The sequence below is a fragment of the Thermobia domestica genome, chromosome 2 (assembly GCF_964235325.1).
Source record: "Thermobia domestica chromosome 2, izTheDome1.hap1.1, whole genome shotgun sequence".
NCBI classification, from domain to species: domain Eukaryota; kingdom Metazoa; phylum Arthropoda; class Insecta; order Zygentoma; family Lepismatidae; genus Thermobia; species Thermobia domestica.
The window spans coordinates 14,542,763-14,566,940 of record NC_137455.1 but is presented as its reverse complement, the minus strand read 5'-3'; the positions used below and the strand labels follow the sequence as shown (position 1 = coordinate 14,566,940).

The window sequence follows — 24,178 nt, the reverse complement described above, 5'->3', positions numbered from 1 at the left end:
CTCAATGCCAGGAATGGTGTCAAAACCGTTTTCCTTTAAGCAGTTTTAATTTTTGGGAAGAGCCAGAAGTCGCATTGTTGCTATATCTGGAAAGCACAGCGAATGTGAAAAGAGAAATATTTTTTCAGCCAAAAACACGCGGATCAAAAGCAAGGTGTGGCACGGCGCGTTTTCGTGGTGAAGAAGGAAGCCATTTGCCCATTTAATCAACGGTTAAAATGCTTTTTACGGATCCATATGAAATGTTTAGCTCTTCAGAAAGCTTTGAAATAGTCATTCACCTCCTTAAAAAAGTCATTTATGCCACTTTTTGCACGTTTTCATCTGTTTTTGACGAAAGACATCTCGATAGTTGCTAGTTTTCAACCGACTCCTTGCTGCTTTTGAATCGCTCATACCACTCGTAAACAGTCTTCAATGCCACTACTTCATCGTTATACACTGATTTTGTTATTCCGTGAGCTTCTTTCGCACTTTTTTGGTAGCTTAGAACAAAATGTTTGCACGCGACAGACACTCTTAACACGTCCTTACTCTTCTGTCTCTGGAAACTAACTAACACGTCACAACTCGTTCAAACTCGGCATTGACTGTACAAAAGGTTTAGGCTACCGGGGTTACTAATTGAAGTGGATACAACATCGATAGATGGCACTGTGCTACTACAATCATCGTAATTTTTGATCACACCTTGTATATATATCACAGATTGTTTTTCATTCCTTTTATTTATGCATTTGTTTATATTTTTTCTTTAATAAATTCTTGTATGTTACTTTAAATATTAAGATTGTGAAATGTTTAGCAGGTTTGAAACAGTTTGTAGATTATAATCGTGTTCTGTTGATGTTTTTAACATAAGAAAATATTTTTCTGAGGAAGGTGTGTTCGATATTTCCAGCTGATAAACACTTAACTTTGAAAGCAGATGTTTTAAAAGACGTAAGCTAACTTCATTTAACAGTGTATGGTGGCCTTATTAACTCAATCTTTATTCTTCTTGTCATGGCATAACCTCTTAACCACTGGATCTAGATAAGAGTTTTTGTTGTATTTCTGTCCTTATTGAAGTTAAAATATCGCGAGCGTGTTCTTCGGGATAGGGCAGTGTAACAGTTGGTTGAATAACAAAGAAGCAACCATAAATAACGTTAAGAACATTATGGGACATTTACTTTTCACTGGATTTATATACACAAATTAAGTACTTCATTCAGTAAAAATACTCAGGTTTTTTTTTTTTTACTTCTCAATTAGAAACACTTATAACTTAATGATAGATACATGAAAGTGGTGCCTATGGTTTAAAACTGTCTCGTAGTTTTTACAGTTAGTCGATATAGGTATTACGAGAAAAAAGTACGTGCCAAACGAAGGTAGGAGACCATTTCGTGACTTTGATTGTCGCTTCAACAAATCTTTAATTAATGTGCGATTTTTGCCTTAACTAGTCTGTTATTAATGTGCAACATAATTTTAGAAGAAAGTTTGGTGACGCTGCCAGTGGCCACGCAGTTCGTAAGGGACACTCCGATTATAAAGGAGGTTTCGGGTAAAGTAGATAATAGCATTGTGGAAAGCTTGGGATAGGGCAAAAAGCGTACCTGCGAGAAGCATTTGCACGTACGCGCGCGTGTCTCTTCTCTTGTCTGAAAACAAATCACAGAAATGGCTTGTACCTCTGTTGACATTGCATATACCAGGCTTTGGCTTCTAACAGGACGAGACTCCTATCCTCCTCACGTTCACGTCACAAGTAAGCTCAGTCGGTGATAGAGTAATCGTGAATTCTTCATTGGCATTTACGTTCCACTTTTTATTTCCATATATTTATTACTTTTTTTATTTATTTATTTTTCATTAAGTGGTGCATTAGAAGCTACAAGACATTCTCGGAAATTTGAGTAGCTTTGATATGTGTCGAGTGTCTAAAGAAGTTCGGATTGAAAGCTTGTATTTTGGAAAACAATTTTGATGTGAAAAAACTTTCTAGTTTCTTTTCTCATTGTCATCACTTTTGTGTGTCTAAATATCATGAAACGGGTTTTTCTTATCGGGAAATTTACGAGGGTCAGGCAAAAAGTTAGTTGCACTGCTTAAGAAATAAAACAGGATGAAAATTTTACAATAACTTTATTTGTATCGTAAAGTTCCATTCACAGTCTACTTTTCAACGTAATTACCTCCGTTTTTTAAGCATTTGTCGGGGTGTGGTACAAGTTTTTCTATGCCTTCTGCAAAGAAATCCAGTCCAATGCCCGATAACCATTCTTGGGTTGCAGCTTTCACCTCGTCATCCGAGTGGCATCGTCGCTTTGAAAGTTCATCTTTCACAGGGAAGTCACATGGTGAAAGGTCTGGGCTACAAGGAGGGTGATCCCACACTTCCCATGTAAACTTTGTCAAAAGTTCGCATGTTTGTTGTTAATATCTGTACGTCCGTTCTCAAACATGTTGTACTACTTCGTGATAGCTTGACGTGACATTGCATTTTCACCATACCTTCATGCAGCTGCCGATAAATGTCAGTAGAGTGACACCTTTTCGCCCACAAGAAACTAATCACTGCATGCATTTCCAGTGGACGCCACTTGCAGCTGTCGAGACATGTTTACGACTAATTATCAGAATACTTCCACTTGCCTCGTGAAAGCCGCTACGTCACACGATACAGCTACATATCTGCAGTGTTGCTACACAGTTTCATCGAAATAGCCTTTGACCGGAAATATTTACGAAGTTCAACTAACTTTCTGACTGACCCACGTATTTGTAATAATCTATCTATGCTATATTTCTGCTTCTAAGCTCCACCGAGTCAAGTCATAGATATAACAAAAAACGCAGTTGTGACATTTCATTACTTTTTGTGTAATGTCAGTAGTTCTAAAGCAAAACAGTGTGTTGAACCTACACGGGCGTTTGAAAACCTTTTCATTATCCCACAATCCTCGTACGTTGTCATTATTGCAAGTCATCTCCATAACGTACCACGTAAATCAGTTGTATGAGACGTGATAGAATCAGGCTAAAATAAAATCCCGAGGAAACACATTGAATCTCTTTGTATGTCAGTTGATCTTCTGCACTTCATAAATCATTCAGTATTTTTAGAATACAACTAATGTTCACTTTTCGTTATATGGCTTACTTGCGTAAAACTCATGTACAATCTGAATTCGCACTATCTTACAATGTAAATTCCATTAAAATTGCCTTCCAGATGTAATGTGCCCACATAAACAGTTATTTAAAACTATAACTATGTGTATTCAGTTAAGTTCTCCAAATGATTTAACTTCCGTAAGCTAAAGTAAAGCAAAAAAATATTATTTGCTCAAACATACCCTTTTATTTATACAACTGGATATATTCAAGCAAATAATTTATAGGTATCCTCACCATTTGTCTGTTTAGAAAATTACTGTTGCTTGAGGAATTACATCATCGTTAATTACCATTGTTCTATACATATCCATAACCTTTGCACTTGCAGTAGTCTTTTAATTAAATTCTTGTGACTTCGTTTTTAAGTATGTATCTTATTGGATAAAGTGAAAATATGAATATTCTTTAGTTGCTTAAAATCTTCATTCAAACCATAATATTAAATTGTCCTATGTCAGGTGGCCACATTTTTTTAAAACCAATATCCACATAATGTGTTTTTGAACTATGAACTTTTCATAAAATCAATCCGCTCTAATTTTTAATGCGTTCTAAGTTTTTGCCCTATAAAATTTGAAACTGAAGAGAGCTTTATTGTTTCCGAGAAATACAACCTATTCCAGTCGCTTTTTCTGTTAAATCTCTTGGTCAGCAGATCTAGCATGGCCATTGAAAACTTAAAAAACACACGCATTGAATTCTCTTCATTAAGAAAAAAATCGATTATGACAATCGACTTTTATTATTACAGGGCTCATAGCGAGTCACACTTCTTTAACTAAAAGTTACTTTTTTTTTTAAGTTTACTAAAAATTAATTTTTTGAAGTTTGTCACTGAAAGTTACTTTTTGGGGGGTAAAATGGGATTTTTTCGTATTGAAACTGGCCATGTGGAGACATTTTTCCTAGGAAGAACCACAGAAGAAGAACTCGTGAAACACATAAATCTAGCAATAAACAATGCAAACCTTTCCAGAGAGAAACTCTTGGTGTTAGGTGGTGATGGACCAAATATCAATAAAAAGGTTTACAGAATGATAAATGAGGACATGAAAACATTTAGAAAAAGGTATTTGCTTGATAAAGGAACACGTAACACACACAAAGTCCATAATGCGTTCCAAAAAGGACTCCAAGAATTTGGAATTGAAGTGAGTGATTTTGTCATCGGTGTGTACTCTTGTTTCAAAGGTTGGCCATCAATATGGGAAGATTTCACTAAGATTGACTGTAAGTTAGGACTGCGTGAACATAAATTTATCAAACATGTGAATTCAAGGTGGCTTACACTTGAAAAATCATGTGAAAGAGTTCTTGAACTACTCAGTGTTCTGCAGGAGTATGTCCTCAAGTTTCTTCCTCCAAAGAAATCAAACCTCATGGCTACTGGAAAATACAAGTCAATTTCTAAAATTTTGAAAGACCCATCAACGAAAGCGCAGTTAAATTTTGTCATGTCAAATGCATAACTTTTCAAGGATATCACAGAACTGCTTCAGCAGGAGCGCCTTGTACATGTTTTCTGTAGTCGAAACTTCAAACTGTTACCAAAGTTTTGTTGTTGCGATTTGTGAAGAAAGAAGTTGTTACGTCCTTGACTGAACTGGATGAAAGTGTTTTAAGTGAGGAAGATCTATTACCTGTTGGAGTGGAGTGTGGAGAAGAAGCAAGGAAACAGCTGGAAGAAGGATGTGCTTAGTTTCAAGAAAAATGTAAAGTCTCAGTACGTGGCAGTATATAAACACACAGTGAAAATCATTGAAATTTCCCTCTTGCCTTCATCCGGAAAATCTGAAATCATTTGAGAGTGTCACGTATATTTACAAATCTGGCAAAAGTTCTTCCCCTCAGCATCGACTTGAATTTACTGAGTGATGAGCAGCGGTTATTTCAATTTTGAGAATTTCTCAGGAAGTCTTTACATTGGCCGAATAGATGTTTACCAATCTTGTAATACCAAGACAAAATTGCTAACAAACTAATTGTGCAAGAAAAAAAAAAACTATTACCAGTTAATGGTAATCTAGATGCTATGTATTGATAAATATTACTTTAATTTTGTATTATTGGACATAATGAAAATATAGAAGTTTGGTCTTACCCCATCCAGATCAGAGTTGAATTATAAAACCGTGCAAAGTATGTAATTAATAACGAACTTCTAAATACAAGTAATCCAATTTTTTTATTAGCCAACAAACTGAGTAAAATAATTTTTAATCTTAAGATGTTAAAACCCAACGTATTTCAGCTATGATCCAGCCGGTCCTATTTTGGTTACGAAAAAAATTGTAAAATTCAATTCATACCGAAATTCATCATCAAGGTTACTTTTTGATGAGATTTTGGTCACTTTTTCATGTGCTTTTGGTCACTTTTCAACAATTTAGAAGAAAATAGACCACTATGAGTCCTGTTATTATTATTATTTCGGGTTTTAATTGTATTAACGTAGTAGAGACAAACTCTAGTGTAAAATAACCAGAACACGTGTATATAATTTTCTTCATAAGAAAACCGTTCAATTTTAATTATGACTATCGATTAAAACATACATACATATATATACGCACACTGAGTTTTAGTTGCATTGGTAGTTAAAAAAAAAAAAAAAAAAAAAAAAAAATTAACAAGTGGGAGGCTATTTGCTTCGCTCATTATTTTGGTTTGAAATATAATGAAAAGCCTTAGGCTACTTATTTTCTTTCTCATTCTCTGCATTTTTGAAATATATAAGTAAAATAGGTCGTAGAATTTTAATGATACATATAATTTGTGGTGTGCTTCCAGCAAATCCTTGAAAATCGATTGATTAAAAAACTAGTTTTGTTAATAAGTGTTCCATGTTGAGCTACTAATTAAGATTATTTTAATAATGATAAACCTTGAAGTAGTAGTATTCATCACTTATTTATTTATTTATTTCCTTTCATTTCAGATTCTCAGGGTACATTGTTAAGTATGAAGATGCTATCCCGAGGATCGAGAGCAAATAGTCCAGATGTAGTTGTCAGTCATAATCATTCTCAGGAATCAACAACTGTCACCAGTGGACCATTGAAGAAAGAAAGTTTTAATGTGCCATCTCGTTTCAAGCTGCAAAATGAACCTGTGATATCATCGGAACATGCAACATCTGACATTGGAAGCCACGAATGGCAGAAAAATGTGAAGGAGGTGCAGGAGAACGTGGGTGCAATTAAGACTGATAGGCTGGATTCTTTGGTACCCATAACGAGTGCAGATACTGCTAGTGTAAGATCATGTGATTCTAAACTTAGTAAATTGGACAGTGTTTCACAATCCCAACATTGCTTACCCAGTGTTTCAAACAGAACAATAAATAAAATTCAAATTCCAAATGATATTACTCATAAAAAAGCTTTCTCTAGTTATCTACATGAATCACAATCTGTTTTGGATGTATATCCTAACAAGAAAACAGACTTCGTTAGTGAAAAGAGTCAAACATTAGAAACATTAAAAAAGTTGTCTGACAAAACAGGGGTTATATCCGTAGGTAGAGTTTCTGTTGTTAATACTGTGACTCTTGAAAAGCCAGATATAGCGTCTGTTACATTTAGTAGTGCAAGTTTGAAATCTGTAACTCCCCTGCCGATAAGTGATATTCCAAGCTGTGAGGGAAAATCGAAACAAGATGTTCTTGAAGATTCTAAGTATAGAAAATGTGATCTGGAAGCCGCTGATAGCGTGATAAATGCTTGTGTTGCAAGTACAAAACTCGATGAAGAACCTGATCTAAGTACTCAAGCGGAAGACATGAGAAAGTGTCACGTAAACACAGGTAGCAGTTACTGTTCAGTCCCTGGAGAGAGTGGCGACTTGTGTGATGGACATAAAGTAGAAGCGTCAAGGGAAAAGTGTCTTTCTCAGTGTTCAGTGCCATCTCAGAATGTTGAACTGTCAGCTTTAGTGAAAGGTGAGCATGTCGAAAGTCCTGCAGGAAATCCCAGGGATGAGCAGGCTAACACACAGGGAGAGGACTCAGGAATAGAATCAATGGACGCGCTATCGGAGAAGAGTCCGAATCAAGGCGAAAGTCCGTGTCGGAAAGAAGATAAGGAAAATGAACATTGTTGTGATAAGTCATCAAATGATAGCAATAGCGTTACAGCAGCTAAAAGTATAGTGCCTTGTAGTGTTTCAGACGATTCCAATAACACATCCTTATCAAAAGCAGAGGTAGCTAGTGAAGAAGCAACAATTGTGCCTGCAATTAGTGCTGTCCCTGTAAGAGATTGTTCAGAGTCTAGTGGTGCGAACGATCAGCCGGCTATTAAACATACAGATGTAAGTAGCAGTGAAGCCACGTCTACTTTAGAAAGTAATGAGGAATTCACGGACATAGAACATAACCAAGACGTGGGGAATAATGAAAAAACTACTAGTGCCCCTCCCGTTTCAGTTAACAATAGCAACCCCCAACAAGTGGATATGGAAAGATCGAATGAAAGTGTTAACAGCAATACTGAAAATACAAAGGAAACTATTTTGGAAGAAAATAATACATATTCATCAAGCCTGAAAGATCAAACTAATGAAGAATCTGCTAAACAAGAAGAATCAAGCACTAGTAAATTATCCGTGACCACGGCAGACATAAAGCCATCAGTAACATCTGTGTCCATGCAGTCTTCGTGTACAACAGCTGGGACTTTGACACCAACAACAGTATTCGCCATACAGTCAAGTGGTACTATTAGCCAGCCAGCTATGATTACAGCATCTTCACCGTTGTCGGTCAGTGCGCCGTTTAATGTTCCACCAGGAACAAAAATGGTTCCAATAAAGCTTGTTACTCTGCCTAAACCCTCTCAAGGACATAACTCATCAGGTAAAACTGTTTTAGAAGTTAGCATTCCGCAAACAGACACGCCAAAAGGAAATCCCGGTGCCGTTACATTGTTGCCAACCACTGCCAGCCCTGTAAAAGTGCTAGTTTCTAAGGTTTCCCCCATGAAACCTGGTGTTATGCAAGCATCATCACCAGGAAACGTCGGGGTTGCTGCTGTTGTTGTTAAATCGGTCGTAGTCACGTCTCCGTCAGTGATAAATGTTTCACAAACTGTGAATCCTGAACAATTACCAGTTATTTCTCACAATAATTCGTCGTTTGCTGAAAACGTATCGGAATCAACAGCTGACGACGAACTGTCATGTGTGAAAACAGAGAAAGACGCTGTTTGTAATAATGACGAACCCGAACATCATACCGAGAACAGTGAATCTAGTAACAGTTCGTCAGGTGTTCGGTGGTACGGTGATGTGAAATGCGAGAAGAGTGTTGATAGTGAAATGAAAGATTTGTTAGTGAAATCTCCACCGTCGGTTTTATCCTCTCCAACCACAGAAGATCCCCAACCAATCCGTATCACGCCACCTTTGTATACTTATTCGAATCCCGAAAAGCACCGAGAAACACCTTCCCCATCCTTGGAAGATGGACAACATCTTTTGGATTTAAATCTCGAGCCGGAGCAGCTTGTGTCGCCAAAAAAGGAATCTCTCGAAACGTTACATTCTGGGGATGAGGATCATAAAGCCAAAGAAAAGTTAGACAGCTCCAACAAGCTTCTCGATATTAAGAAGGAAAAGGATATCTTGGTAAAAGATAAATTTGATGCAGAGTCTGTAGTGGATCATGCGTTTCTTAGAAATAAAGCCAAAGACAAAAAATTAGAACAGCTTTTGATAGAAATTCCGTCAGAATTAGATAGTGAAGAGAAGCGTATTACGAGAAATACTAGGTCATCAACGCGCTTAGTTAGTCCAGACTCTGTGAAAAGTGAGCTGAAAGTTAAAGAGGAGCTGCTTTTTTCTCGTACACCAAAAGGAAGCTCAGATGAGGAGATTTCGAAAGCTAGTCCCACAACAAGCAAGTTGAGTCCAGTGTTGAAAGGTGCAAAGCGAAAGAGACAAGAATCGGAGAGTAGTGCTTCATCCGGTGTTAAAGAAGATCCAGATGACCTTGTGAAGAAGGAGAGAAGAAGTAGAACACCAGATGCTGATTCTCTCCGACCAGTTAAAAGGAAGTGCTCTGAGAACGCCGCTGAACTCATTAAGGCTTGTATGGGGCTGGAAGATACTCCAAAGCGGACAGGGCTTATAGTGAGGAGATACGAAGATGAGAAGGGGAAGCTTTCTGGCTGGAAAGACGATAAATTTGATGCCGATAGGAAAGTTTTAAGACCAAAGAAAGGTAAGAAAACAATAACGTTCATTTCAGTATTAATACTCAATTACATTTTCAAGTTGCAGGCATAATCTAAAGTTCAAGTAAAATTTAGTTCAGTAGTAAGATCGGTATGTTCCATAATAAAAATTTACATTTCAGCAATTTATGAAATTTTTCCGTGAATTAGGTGTAACATTTTTATATATAATAGAGTAAAGATTAGATGTGTAATTCGTAATTTTCTTTCTTATTTATGAAAGTTGAGAAAAGAGCACCAGTAGAGAATTCTAATGGGGTTGAAGATAGGTTTGTATAACAGATAAATTGTCCCAGGTTTTGTTACACAGTTTTAATCATATACAGAACTGCTTCAATAATAGCTGTGTGTGTTTTATTAAAAGAAAAAAAAAGTTTCTAAGTGGGAGTACCGGTAGAGTGAAAAGTAATGCTTTTTTCCCTGACGATTTATCAATAGCCAAACAGACAATCACAATAGAACTGTAGCTCTTACCTGTATGTCAACATAACAAAGAGGTTACCAAAGTAGCACTAATTTTAGAAGACAGTGTTAATAAAAGGAACGTATAACCACCCGTGAATCGTTTCAAGCTGCAAAGATGCGGGTGTTTGAATGAGCCTGTATAATGAGTACTGGAGCATCTCGTAGTCAAATTGAGAAGTTTGGTACCACCTGTCGAGCAGCGTTAGGGAGAGTGCTATCGTGGAGCAGTTTTGGTATTTAAATTATGTCTGTTGAGGCGTTCTTCACGGACAGAACGGAACTTTGCTAATGTCTCAGCATAAGTGGTTGCAGTCACATTGATGTTAGTGAGAAAGAAAAAAAAAAAAAAAAAAAGAATGATTTTCTGAAAACAGTTAATAGAACGTTTCGAGCCAGGTGGATGACTGGATTTCCATACAGCACTAGACTCTTATTCCGGTTGTGTAGGGGAATACCTAAGACCTACTGTGCTAAAGGAAATTCATGTTCTTCATAAGAGTAACGCACCAGGGCTTCAAACGATGCCATTGTTTGGCTCTCGTCTTTGAACGGTAACTACAGTGGCATGCACAGTATCAGATGTTATATTATACTGAACGTGGAACTTAGATGCCAACGTTTGTAGATGGATTTGTCGGTATTTCAAATTCCTACTCAATTTTGACACTGGCTACAATAGCAGTTAACTGGAACGAGGCGATCGGTTAAGGTTTACCCGACCCTCTTCAAACAAATTGTAGCATTTGGTCGTGTTGCTGCTACTATGCAATCCATACGTGTTCACCATTTATTTGTGATTGTCTGTTTTTTAAATTCAGAAATGTAGTTGCTCGTTTGTAGACAACACTAAAGCAGGTGTCAAATTTGACCTCACTTCTTCCATCTAGACGACAAACAATCTAATTACACGTATTTCTAGCATAAACTTGTGCCTGCTAACTTACTACCTGCTGATCACTCCTTCTAAGATGATACGTACCAAGTAATCTTAGTTTGAATGTCGTGAAAAAGCACGCTGTATTATATTACTTTTGATTCGTTTGAGGTATATGCTTTGTATGTGTTTGGTATGAATACAATAGTAATCGATGAAAGAGACTACTTATTATTGTTGAATGTTAATAAGCATATATATATTATTTGATAAATACATAACGTAGTGCATATATAGAGAATATACATTATTGTATATAAGTATAGTAATTTATAATTAATAAGATAAATATTTTAGAAAGATAACTGTCTCTGTAGTGTCAGTTATTTTTATAGTCAAGTAGATTGCGAAAGTTTCAGTTCATTTCAGATTGGACTTACATTAAGTGTTATTAAGTGTGAGTAGTTTTGTTCGTTCCTGAATGAAGCATATGGTTAATCGATTATGAAATAGTGTACAGATACATTTATTTCCAATATGGAAAGCTTGGGACCAAGGGAAAGCATCCTTGTTACTAATTAAAGAGACAAATCTTAAGTTTTACATCTTAAGGAGTAAGAGAAATTACTATTGACATAGGAACAACTAAGGTGCATCTTTAATTGGATGTCGATAAAGATGAAATTCGAGCTTTTCTTGTAAACAGAACAGCTGAATAAAATATATTGGATGCATTTTCTACAGTTCTTTACAAGTAATTTTCCAGTTAATTAGCCTTCTCAAAAAGAGAACGTGTAAGCTATTTTTCTGTGTAATTGTTGAACTATTATATTTCAATAATTCGTCAGGAATTTTTTTTATTATTTCAATCTTTTAAAGACAATATGACACAAAGGTTCTGTTTAGAGTATTTAATTATTTATCTTACTTTTATTACGAATAGTAGGCTGCGTTTATTAATTTTTATTTTACTTAAATATGTTAATTTGATACTTATCCATTATTTTCGCAGTGGGTTCTATGACCTTAGAGGAATCATCTGATGATGAGCCCTTAATAGAAATAGCAGGAAAAAACCGAGTTAATAAAAATAACAGAGGATCATCAGAAGATAGGTCAACAACAGGAAAAATTTCATCTAAGTCCAAAGGAAGCAGTGACAAAATTAAAGATGAAGATTTTAAAGAAACAAAGGATTCAAAGTAAGTAGTAATATTTTCTTTTTTAAACAAAAGACTGAATTGATTTGTTCTAATAGTGTTATGATGTAATAGTTAATTCGTAGTTGTTGATACTGAAGGTTTGTGGATCTCAAGTTTTCACTTTAAATACTTCACTTATATTCATTTGTGCAGATATCTATTTACTAATGGTAAAATTGCCTGCTTTTGTACTGTCTAGTTTTTCTTACTCTTCTTCCTGCTTCGTATCAAATGAAGCATTTAGCGATAATCTTAACGTGAATTATTGTTTTCTTTGTTTTACTGATAAATTGTTCAAAACGATCCGGACACTGTGGATTTGCAGTCGAAGTTTGCTCATGGGCCCATCTCATGGTATGGTGCATAATACGGGGTTGGTTCAACCAGTCGTGTTAGTATTCTTCCGATCAGATAACGAAAGATTTCTTGGGGAATGTCAGCTGCAATAGGGACCTGTATCGATGTTGGTTGTTGTGGTCTGGCGCAAAGTTGGCTTCCTAGACCATCTTATAAATGTTTAGTAGAATTAAAATGGGGGCTCTCAGCAAATCAGTTCATTTGTAGATGATGATTCCTTTCTTTCTTGATACACACAATGCTCATCGCGAACTGGTCTTCGATGTTATGCAGCAAATAAACGGTTAAAATGTCGTTATAACCCTCTGTCGTCACATTGAAATGTAGAGCAACAAGAAACCGAACTGTCTCCACGAAAAGTAGGACCACGCTATAATGCCCTACATCCGAATTTCGCTACACGTGTCGGTAGATGCCATTCACCAGGCATTCTGCAAATTTACGCTTTTCTCTCAGAACCCCACAGTATATCGTGATTCATGTCTTCGAACGACATGCGTTCATTTTTCGTAGTCTAGAGGAATCGCTTAGATGTTTCACTCTAGTGTGTGGCTTTTGAGCACCTGCTTGGGAATGGAAACCATTTATGGTGCTAAGAATATATCCAGGTACACAATAGTGACTGTTGCAAGAATGTCCATCTTCAATACGCGACGGTCTCAGGAGTTCAAAATGCAAGATTTCTCTAGTCGCTTTTAGGTTCTGGATGTCTCGTATTTTCATTCACTGTAACATTGAAAACATCAGAGCTGAGTGTGTTTAGTTGGGCTGAAATCTACTATGTCGTTTTGTAACACGTGTGAGACCTGCTTATCTATCGAACTTGGAAGACCTTGAGCTTGTTAATAACCGATTATGTTCTGTCACGTTGTCTCGTTAAGACTGTGGGTGCTACCTTTGTGTTCCACGCGATAGGGACATCACTGTGTTTACAGCACACACACAGAAACTTCTAGAAGTGTCCCACATCCCCAGTGGGATTCGAACCCGCACTTACGGTGATCCTTAAGTTTGGGGAAGAGCTGAAAGTCGCAGAGCCCAAGGTCCGGACTATAGGCAGGATGAGGTAGAATGTCAACAACACTTTGCCAGCAGATAGGACTTTTTTTTTTTTTTTTCGGAGGAAAGGACGTGTGGCGGTACTCCGACTGACGTTTCGGTTCCAGGTCGTAATGGTGTATTCACGACTCGCCGCCGGCGATGAACGTTCCTGGGCGCACAGTCTTCCGTAGTCAGAAATTCAATGACAACCCACCATTTCAACCAGACGTAATCACTGAATCCCATGGATTACTTTATTACTTCGGAATGAGAAGAGATAGGAAGGTGAAACAAGTAATGTTCTGTACGTCAGTGCATTAAATGATAAACAGTTCAAAATGTTTGCGGTATTATTGGCCAAATAGTGGGTTTGGAGGCATTACTTTACGAATCGTCCACGTGCTTGCGAAGAACGGAAACTGGTTGTAATAATACGCGTATAAATCTATCTTGTTAGGTATTCGTTGTGTAGTTTACCAAGTATGTAAGCACAACAAATGTCAGAACTTTCGTAGGCTGTACGGTTGCTGTCCAGTGCTGCCATACCGTAGATAGTGCAGAATATTACCAAACTTAGTATAGGGTTGCTTATGGCCGGTTACAAAGTAGTCCATGAGACTTGTTTTCTATATTTCCATAGATTTGGAAAAATGTCAGTTTCTGTTGTTGCGTGTGCTGTGAGTTTCATTCATTCATTTGGCATTTAGTATGCCCAAATTAACTAGTACATTCTAACATTAACGAGAAGAGAAGAAAAAGTTCCGTAACTCTACAGCAATGAAAATTCACTAGAGTGAAAAGGATAGAAGGTTCCCGTCATTGATAGATACGAATGAGCTTTGGAAATCTCGTGACTTCGTCAACCAAACGTTGCTTCGGGAAGTGTGATATAACGCAGCGTCGAAGAACACATTAAAGATGTATTTTACTAGCGGAAGGGTAGGTTATTAGCATCATTTCAGTGCTGCTTTGTGGAAGGGGACTTGTTCTTTGTGCTTCTAAAGCTGTGCATCATAATAATGTCTCTGCTATACATTAAAAGAACTAAATACTTGAGCACCATTTACAATTAACAAAAACTGAGTAGTGTTGTGGTTAGCATATCGGGTCAATAAACGAGATACCTTCGATCCTCGTTTCAGTCACATATTCAACGAAAGAAAGTTCGTTACTGAATTCATTCGTTCTCTCTCTCTCTCTCGCTCGCTCTCGCTCTCTGCGACTTTTTCAGTTTTCAGCCCTCCATTCGATAGAGTATCAAAAACTATCTGAAAGAAGTGATGGAATTTTTCCGTGTTACTGGTACCGTTCCCTAGATATTGGGCAAAACCGTTCCGATTTCGGGAGATTGCAGGAACCGTGAGTCATGGAGAGATGATATTGGTGTTGATCAATACCTATGAGGATGATGAACATTTTGGTACCAAATAGTAACTGGTGGCCACTGGTTATATCTGCATTTTCAGTGTATATACAGTGATAAGCAGTGACAACTCATATACTAACGCTGTGGGCTCAATACGTTTTAGATAACCTGATATAAATATGGTAATGTAATAAAAAAAAAAATAATTAAAGAAGTTACTGTGAGACAAACTATACTTGTAACTGGAGGTTCAATGTGTAATTTGTATTTATTTATTTTTTAAAGGGCAAATAGCAGGTTAAACAACAAACTGCCGTCTTCTAAGGTACAGGATAAGGAGTCTTCAGCCAAGCGGGACGGTCGTTCGCGTTCTGATGTCCGCACTGGAGTAGAAGTTGTTTCTCGGGATGAAACCCCGACGAGGCGATCCGTCAGGCAGACCGGTGGGAAAACGAATAAAGACAAAGAGAAATCACCACCACCGAAAACGAGAGCAGGGAACAGGACGAAAGAGCCAACAGAGAAACCATCCGTAACATCGTCGACGTCGTCATCATCATCGTCATTGGCCATCGATCCAGAGGTCAACACTCGAAGGAAGACGAGAAGTAGTGGGCAGTCTGGCAACTGTCCATGTGGTACGTTCTCTTTTATTTAATTTATACTTCCGATGTTATTACTATACATATATCATAGGGTTTGTTAAAGTGAAACATTTCATACATTAGGGACGCAATCCTCTAAGAGAGTGTCTATCTGTCACGAAATCAGAAAACGGTCATGAAAGTCAAGAAATTTAACTTTTGGGTCACAATATTTTTATCTGTACAAATATGAGCAGAGACTGGAAAATTTTGTTCTATAAAACCTCAAAATTTATCGCCGTCGGCTTTAGACGTTAAATTGCAAGCAAAGCACGCTTCTATCGCATATATGAAAATTCGGCCTAATTCGCACCCAAATTCGCTCTTGAGAATGTCCTTCAGCTGGCATCATTGAGTAGTGGCAGTGCAAATCGCATCGCATCGCCGAAACAACCTACACACCTAACCAGTTTATTCAACTGTGAGAAGACACCAAGTTTTTATTGCTCCAGGGAACAGTCTTTGAAAGTAGAGATAAGATAGAGATAAGTGCTAAAGAATATAAGTACAGTTATTAGTTTCTTATTGTTACGAAATATTATGATTTAGTAAAGAAAAGGTCACGAAATTTCATTTTGGAATTTTAGTAGACACCCTGTCTAATCTCGATAATACCAGGGATATATATATATATATATATATATATATATACGTATATTCAGGATCGTATCAAATTTACATTTCCGTCATCGCTCTTCTTTTTAGCCACTCTTAAGAACTGCTACCAGCAATAATTATATTTAACTTCTCAGCTTTAAATACTATAAGAACTAAATTGTTAGAGTTAATATATAGTTCGAGTGTATTATTTGTAACAATTTGTAGTCTACATTCGTTTACAGCGTATTTCATATTTAGTCCTTAGCGAAGCGAGAATTCAATCTTGAGTTAAAGAAAGAGTTCTGCAAGAAGAGGTTGATTTATAGGTGGTCACGAGATATGTATGGTTTTTTTCTAATCAGTTGCTTTCTTACATTATATATATAGACCTGGAAGTTTGTAAATCGTGGCCTGGGAATCCTGCAAAAGTCAGGGCATTTTTGTTCATCACAATAAGTGGGAAATCTGAAGACGAAATTACCGTGAGAAAACAGAACGTGCCCTGTCATTTCGGCAACTCTTCATCGTTTGCCGTTCCAACATAATCTCACAATCCCCAACTACCAAATTAATGACGAATGTTCAATTAAATTTATAACTATACTACCTTAACTACTTTTGAATAACATTACAGCAAGCTAAATGAATTGTATACTTGTTATTTCTAGGAAATTCGTGCCAATTATTTGTTAGGGTGAAGGGAACTATCTTTATTAGCATAGTTTCGGATTATCCCAAATAGTACAGTCTTGATGTTGTAGTCGTAAATCTATCTATAATATATGATCAGATCTATATCTTATGAAATAGAGGTGACATATTTACCGATCATAGCTTTCCAGTACCCTTCGTTAAAACGATATTAAAATTTCTGATTCAATATCTCAAATGACGTTTCTTGTTGGTCTGGTTCTCTCTCTCTCTGTCATGGACTAAGTACATAGAATTATTCAAATTGGCATGTTCTCTGTTAGTAACCATTTTTACTCATAACTCTCTTGCACTAACTCTTAATAGTACTCATCGAGATTTACGTTTAACGTAGATTTAAGATTATAACAACATCGTCACAAATTACCTGTTCGGAGTGAGCAAAATCTTAGCAAACTAGCATAAAATTATGCAAATCCTTACAAAAATCATCTGGATTGGTTTTTCACAGTAATAATTTCAAAAGAGGAGTTTAGTGCAAGGAATTTGCATTATCATATGAACAAAATTCTGCAAGAGGAAATTCTGAGAAATAAGATAGGTTGACAGCGAGTTGCCCGATCTGCTGAGGAAGGTGTCAGGAAACTCGGAAACAGTATAGTTAATAATACTGCGAAATATTGGACGCAGTCAATGAAAGGTTTATTGTATTTTAAATACGCAACTTTGCAACCACGAAAGTTAAAACGGCAACGAGCCTCAAGAGTGTATCCAACTTAACGACATGCGGCAGTCCCAATGGAAATTAGTTCCGCAATGTTGCTACTTCGATTCGATTTTCCCCGAATAGGCGAACGAGACTATGATTTAATTAATTAAACTGAGAAACATTCTCAAATTTTTGCAAGTCGTATCGTGTCTTAATTACAAAAGTGTCAACAACTATTGAGAAACCAAGACATGACATAAATTGGCATCACAGTATTAAATATATATAAAGAGTATTGTGTAAAGAGACTCGTGCATTATGTAACACCTTTATCGTCATATTCTCTGATATACATATGTAGTGCACGAGATTGAAATCGGATAACCAACTGCTATTAATCTACCAGTGCTTTGACCTATTTAAAATACAAAATACTATTTTGTATTTTATGTTTTAAATACCTTTTGAAAAACTATTTTGTATTTTATATTTCAAATAGGTTTTGCAGCGTATTTTGTTATTTTGCATAATATGCAAAATACAAAATAGGTCTGATTTTGGGAATAAAATATTACGCAGTATACGAACCTGCACACAGTATACTAAAAACTAACAGTTTTAAACATTAAGTGGCTGCATCATTCTAGATTGCCTGCTGTTGGGGAACCTACAGCCGAAATCCCCGAAATCATGCGAAGTTTTCAAAGATATTGTTGGTGTGTCTCCCATAATACCTTGTCGTACAAGGTGGAATTCTTATTTTGATAGTTCAATGAAGCTTCAAAACGTCAAGTTAAATGATGCATGCCTTGCAGTGGGAATTCCCACTTCTAAAGATAACGAGTTGGAATTACTCGACGAATACCAGAGTCGTAGCTACGGAGAGGCGAACGGGGCGGTTGTTCCGAGCGCTGATAGCAAGAGGGCGCCAAACGAGCAAGAAGAAAAGAAAAATATTGAAAATGAGTAAACATGCGTCACTCCGAAAAAGTATTGGCGCCCTATTAAATCAATATTGTTGCCGGTTTGCAAAGAAATAGATGTTAAAATTTTGTTGCTCCGCTCGCAACCCAAACTTCGATAATGCTGATAAGTTTTTACTCTTACTTAAAGAAAATTATTATATATGATTTGTTAATGTGGGGGGGCGCGGTGGCTCAGTGGTAGAGCGTTCACCTCCGGTGCTTGGGGTCCCTGGTTCGATCCCAGCTCGCGCCGTGTGAACTTTGTGGTGGACAAACACCGTGCTCGTGGGTTTTCTCGGGGTTCTCCCGTTTCCTCCCACTTTCTTCATTCCACCATTTTCACTCATTTCTCATTATCACCGTCTCCTTTAGCCTAACCGGCATAAGCGTGGGACGTAAATCTTAAAGATTTTATATGATTTGTTAATGACCATTTGATGTACGCAGGAGCATTTTTAAAATCGGAAATGCTAAAACTCAGAAATACATGCTCGGCGTTTTGATGGTGGTGACTTTGCTTAGTTAATCACGCTTTTCTACCCAATCGGATTAATCACGGCGGTGGGAATGAAGGTATGGAAATGAGAGGAAATAAAACACACGCAAGCTGCTGTTTGCGCGAAATATGAAAAAAAAAAAAAAAAAAAGTTAAACAAGGGGAATAATAACATTTTTGAAGTTCAATCAGTTGTAGAATAGAGGCTTAAGGGGTCAGAATTTAACCCAAGAAATTTCGTTTTTTACAAAGACTGATCACTATCAGTGTTTTTAAAAATTAGATTGACATATGAAATGCCTCCCATTTGAATATAAATTTATTGGGATCATTTCTCCAACTACTTGTATCGCCTGGATATTTTTGTGGGTACGTATCTAGTTGTGATATTTTTACATATAAAACATATACACACATTACCTAGGATATATATATATATATATATATATATATATATATATGGAGGTGTTAGTGCATTTTTCATGTATTAATTAATAATAAGTAACCTTAAATTCAGAACTTTTATTCATTAAAAAATTTAAGTATTTTTTATAATTTCAAACATAATGTAAGTAGATAAATTATATTTTGGATTTTAAATACAAACATTAAACATATTCTTCACCTCTATCGGTCAAAGTTGAGAAATTTCCAAGCAAGGCCTCTTCTGAATTTCCGTTACGTTCCACAAAATATTTTCTTTTTACCGTAAAAGAATAGAAATTAAATGTTACTTGTGTGGTCACATACAGAATAAAATTGCTCGATTTTGGCTGTTGCAATGGTCTGTCCAAGCAGCTTGGTAAAACTTCAGCGTAGTGTAACAACAAAAGCTGTTTCATGTAATAATAATAATAATAATAATAATAATAAACAGGAAAAGGAAAAGCTTGGTAAGATTGGTGTAGTGGGGCGCCGAATTCCACTTCGCCTCGGGCTCTAAAGTATCTTGCTACGACTCTGCCGAATGCTTAAATTGTATGGGGGCCATCGCACAAGAACCCGATTGACTCCGTCTGACTCTTTCTTTTATGGCGAGCTCATCCCAGAACTTATTCGCATGAAGAAAGTTCTGGAAGAACTGGAACTACGTTCATTAAAGTACTGTAATACGCTAGTGAATGCATTATTAAAGGGCATGGGCAAAAGATTCCATGAATATTTAACCTTGGAGTCATCAGTAAATGATGTTATCCTTGCTTCTGTCACTCATTCGTTTTTTAAACTTAGAGGGGTTCCCAAAGAAAACAGATCATCTGTGAAAAATGCATTTATGGAAGTGATTCGCCATGAACACTCACCTGACAAGCCTGTAGCATCAAATGAGAAAGCACATGATCTTAATGATTAACAATAATATTCGTTGGAATCAGACATCAGCGATCACGAGGAGAATATCTGTGCGTCCACCAATGCTTCTTAGTTATAGTGTCTCCAGTACCTTGAGGATTCAGATACTTCACTGTGTGTACTGGAAAAGTACCCGCTTGTTCTTAAATTATTTAGAAATTTCAATACACGTGTACCAAGTTCAGCAGCTGTTGAGCAACTTTTCTCGTTTGGGGATATCATTATGAGACCCCACAGAATGAGTATGAGTGAGAGAGTGAAAATGTTCGAGAAACAATTGTTGCTGAAAGCGAATAAACATTTCCTTAAATAAAAGAATCGTGTTTGATGTAGGCCTAATGTTTGATGTTTGTTGCTGCAAAGAAAATGGATGTGCTTGATATCTAAACTATTGTATGAACCATAGTCAATACAAATATTTTGCAGACTGTGTATAAAATTAGTGATACCTATTTTGTATTTTGCAAATGTATTTGAAATTCGTATTTTGTATTTTAAATACACATCTGAAAAGTATTTTATATTTTGTATTTTAAATACATTTTGTGATACTATTTTGTATTTCAAATAGGTTTGCTTACCTATTTTGCCCAGCATTGTAATTTACATATAGTGCATTTGTTTCAAGCTTTGATGTTAATCGGTACAGTTGTTTCTCTCTGAATAAAATCAAAATTTCACTCAGACTTTAATTTTCAGTTTTAACATTCAAGGATTTTATTATTTGTATTCAAAACTATATAAATATTCTTTCGTAAGTTTGCTAAGCTGTTAGCAAATCATCACATCGTATGAGGTGAAAAACAAATATCATATGTGAGAGTTTTCTCAGGGTTCTCCCGTTTCCTGGTACTTTCATTATACCAACGTTAATACCACATTATCACCGTGCTGGGCCGCAGTGGCTCAGTGGTAGAGCGTTCTCCTCTGGTGCATAAGAGTCCTTGGTTCGATCCTAGCTCGCGCCAAGTGCACTTCAGGGTGGACAAACACGTGTGCGTGGGTTTTCTCGGGGTTCTGTTTCCTCCTACTTTATTCATTCCACCAATTCATTCATTTCTCATCATCGTCGTCTCTTTTAGCCTAGCCAACATAACTCTGGGACGTAAAACTGATTTTTTTCCCAAGTGTTGATTTGTATAGTAAAGAAGTACATTCGTAGTTAAGATTGAGATAGCTCGATTCATTTTTTATTTCTAGATTGCAGAAAATATACCAACTGTGTAATTTAACAAACAACGTCATTAATTTCTTAAAGAATAAGTACTGATGGTCAGAATAGAAAAGAAAAATAATTCTTACCTTGCATCCTGGCAATAAAAATCAAAGCATACAGTATCAAAGTTTGTTTGATCCCTTTATGAGTTTATTTTCCACTACACTACCAAATTAAAACATTGTTACAGGTTCTGTCTGTCCATAAGAGCGGGTGCATTATTAGAAGTGCTTTGCAAAGAAACAATAAAGTGCAACTTGCTAAGTATGTAGAAGTCGCATCACATGGAAAGCCGTTAAATTGTATCTTTTTTTTCTTTCTTTTTTCTTCGGTGTTTAATATATATTCTACAGTAAGTTGGGGGCGCGGTGGCTCAGTGGTAGAGCGTTCACCTCTGGTGCTTGGGGTCCCGGGTTCGATCCCAGCCCCCGCCAAGTGAACTTTGTGGTGGACAAACACCGTTCTTCATTCCACCATTTCACTCATCTCTCATAATCACCGTCTCCTTTAGCCTAACCGGCATAACCGTGGGACGTAAAACTCAAAGATTTCATTTCATTTTTCTACAGTAAGTTACGATACTTGATTACATTGATGTCTGTTCAATGTTCATAATAATATTTTCTTTTATCTTTCTTACAGTAACGGATTCTCCATCATCTGAGCTGCCACTTAATAAGAGACGGAGACTATCCAAGGATAATAATAAATGATCTATATTTCCATGAAAACTTCATATTGAAGTTATGTGCAATGACGTTGGCATCGAAGCCTCGAAACCTAGCGAGCACTTCCTGTCAACTTTTATATATATAAATTTATATAGAGATAGATAGATATTAACGCTGAAGGTGTTCAGGAATCAAAGCTGTATTATGTTGACTGTTGGATTACAGATATGTTAGTTATTGATTGTGTTACTGGAAAGGTTATTAAAGAAAGGTTGCTTGGTGTTGGTGCAAAAGGCCAGTACAGTACAAGGGCTACCTGTGACAAATTCGTATTGCTTATTTTCAAGCAAGATGATTTTTACCAAAGTGCATCCTTGGTGCTTTGTGATTGTATTTATGGAGTTTCAGGGGGTAATTTTTGGGGTATTTTGTAATCATGATACAAGCACTTTTCCAAGGAAATATATATATATAAATATATATATAATTATATAAATAAATATAGATATAAGTTGTGGTTATTAACACAACGGTATAAGACAGATAAAAATAAAATTACTTTGTTTCCCAGGTTTTTGTTCTATCTCCTGATAACTTTTGTGCTGCCTTGCAAATATTAAAAAAGTATTTAATATTTTCCGTATGGATTACATGTTGTTATATTTCGTGAGTGTCTGATGAGTGAACTGTGTATAAAGTGACATAAAAAACTTGTTTATATAGAAAAGAGAGTTTAACTATCACGTACTTTGCTTTAAGAAAGAAAAAAAAGCATGTGCAAATTGAATGTTGAAGAGAAAAAAAAATGTCTTAATTTTTATTCTTATTTCATTGAACTTTTTACCCACCTCCAGTTGTGATATTTTCTGCAGAAACAATCATTATTGTGTATGAAAAAAAAAAAAAGTGCTTTGTTGGAACCAGTGCATTTTTTCCAGCAACTGCCCCTTTCTGGAGGAGATTGTACTTTTTCCACTGAGCAGTTTTATTATGAAAGAAAGTCTGTGAAAAAAAATATGTACATACTGCTGTAAATATTGATAACTAGTTTTAGTGTATATGTACAGATAAAACATTAGGGTATTTGTATTTTAGTACTGCTGTAGGCTGATGAAGTCAAGACTATTATTGAAAAGTGCTGCAGTACCTCACTTATATAGTGTCCTGTTAATAGAATGTGTTACTACCCAGTTCTTTTTTTTATTATTTTTTTTCCTCCGCTACAGAACTTCGACATGTTTACCATGCGGTTAATAAACAAGACATTCTTTGTCTTGAGGATATAACTTTAGCCCAGACCATGGACTTGTAGTTGAATTTTATATTCAATCTATTTTATGGACTTGCCTTTTCCAAATTCGTATGGCAAGTTTTCTGTAACAGTTGTTTGTATATTGGAAAGGTGATTTATTGTAACAATACAGACACTGTATGTATAATTTTGTGTATAGTTTTAGTATATGAATCAGTATGGTCTGTTTCAGTTGAATATACATCTTCCTTCCCCCTGATTTGGTGATTTGTACCAATGTTAAGAGAAAAATGAAAAAGCATTTCTTCGCTGTAGTTCTATTTCAAGAATGTCTCCACAGAACCTGTATTTTGTATTTTTCTATACATGTAGATTATTGTGTAATATACCTCTGGCATATGCAGAATTAATTTTTGCATATTAATTACCAGTTTTAAAAATTGGAATTTACTCCAGTCTCTTGCCAGATTTGTTCCTCTCTTTTTTCTGTACATATGTTTAAAAGATATTCGTTAATAATATTAATCATTAAACATTCTATCAGTATTTTGAAATTCCTTCGCCATTTTAGAAAATACATTTTTATTGTCCAGCTTGGAAAACAAATTGTTCAAGAAAAAGAAAAATACTCAGTCTCCAGTTCTTGTCGTTATTATTATTTTTTTTTAATTTAACTTATTAAAACATTATTACAGATTGATTCTTTATATATTCTGTGTAGCTTCGTCACTTACTTTGTGCACGTTGTTAAGCATATATATATATATATGAATATTTTCTTTATTATTAAAAGAAACGTTTTGAGTGAAGCAATGTATGTTATCTTCTTAAAGAATCTCACTATCTGTATCTACAAATTTTCAATTGAAGAAATTTTAAACGTGTGGAGTACCTAATGTGCAATTAAGAACACAGAAA

The 24,178-nt window shown here is 36.0% G+C and overlaps 1 protein-coding gene across 2 annotated transcripts in view; it reads left to right on the top strand.

Moving 5' to 3' along the window:
- LOC145670420 (uncharacterized) overlaps positions 1 to 22,831 on the top strand; it is an 84,631-nt gene extending 61,800 nt beyond the window's left edge. For both annotated transcript variants that reach the window (XM_081739088.1, XM_081739096.1), the window contains exons 6-9: positions 6,107 to 9,388; positions 11,753 to 11,942; positions 14,992 to 15,344; positions 21,980 to 22,831. In XM_081739088.1, coding sequence (XP_081595214.1) covers positions 6,107 to 9,388; positions 11,753 to 11,942; positions 14,992 to 15,344; positions 21,980 to 22,050 — 3,896 coding nt within the window. In that variant the 3' untranslated portion in view covers positions 22,051 to 22,831. The remainder of the gene's footprint in view (positions 1 to 6,106; positions 9,389 to 11,752; positions 11,943 to 14,991; positions 15,345 to 21,979) is intronic.
- Positions 22,832 to 24,178: the final 1,347 nt, after the last annotated feature.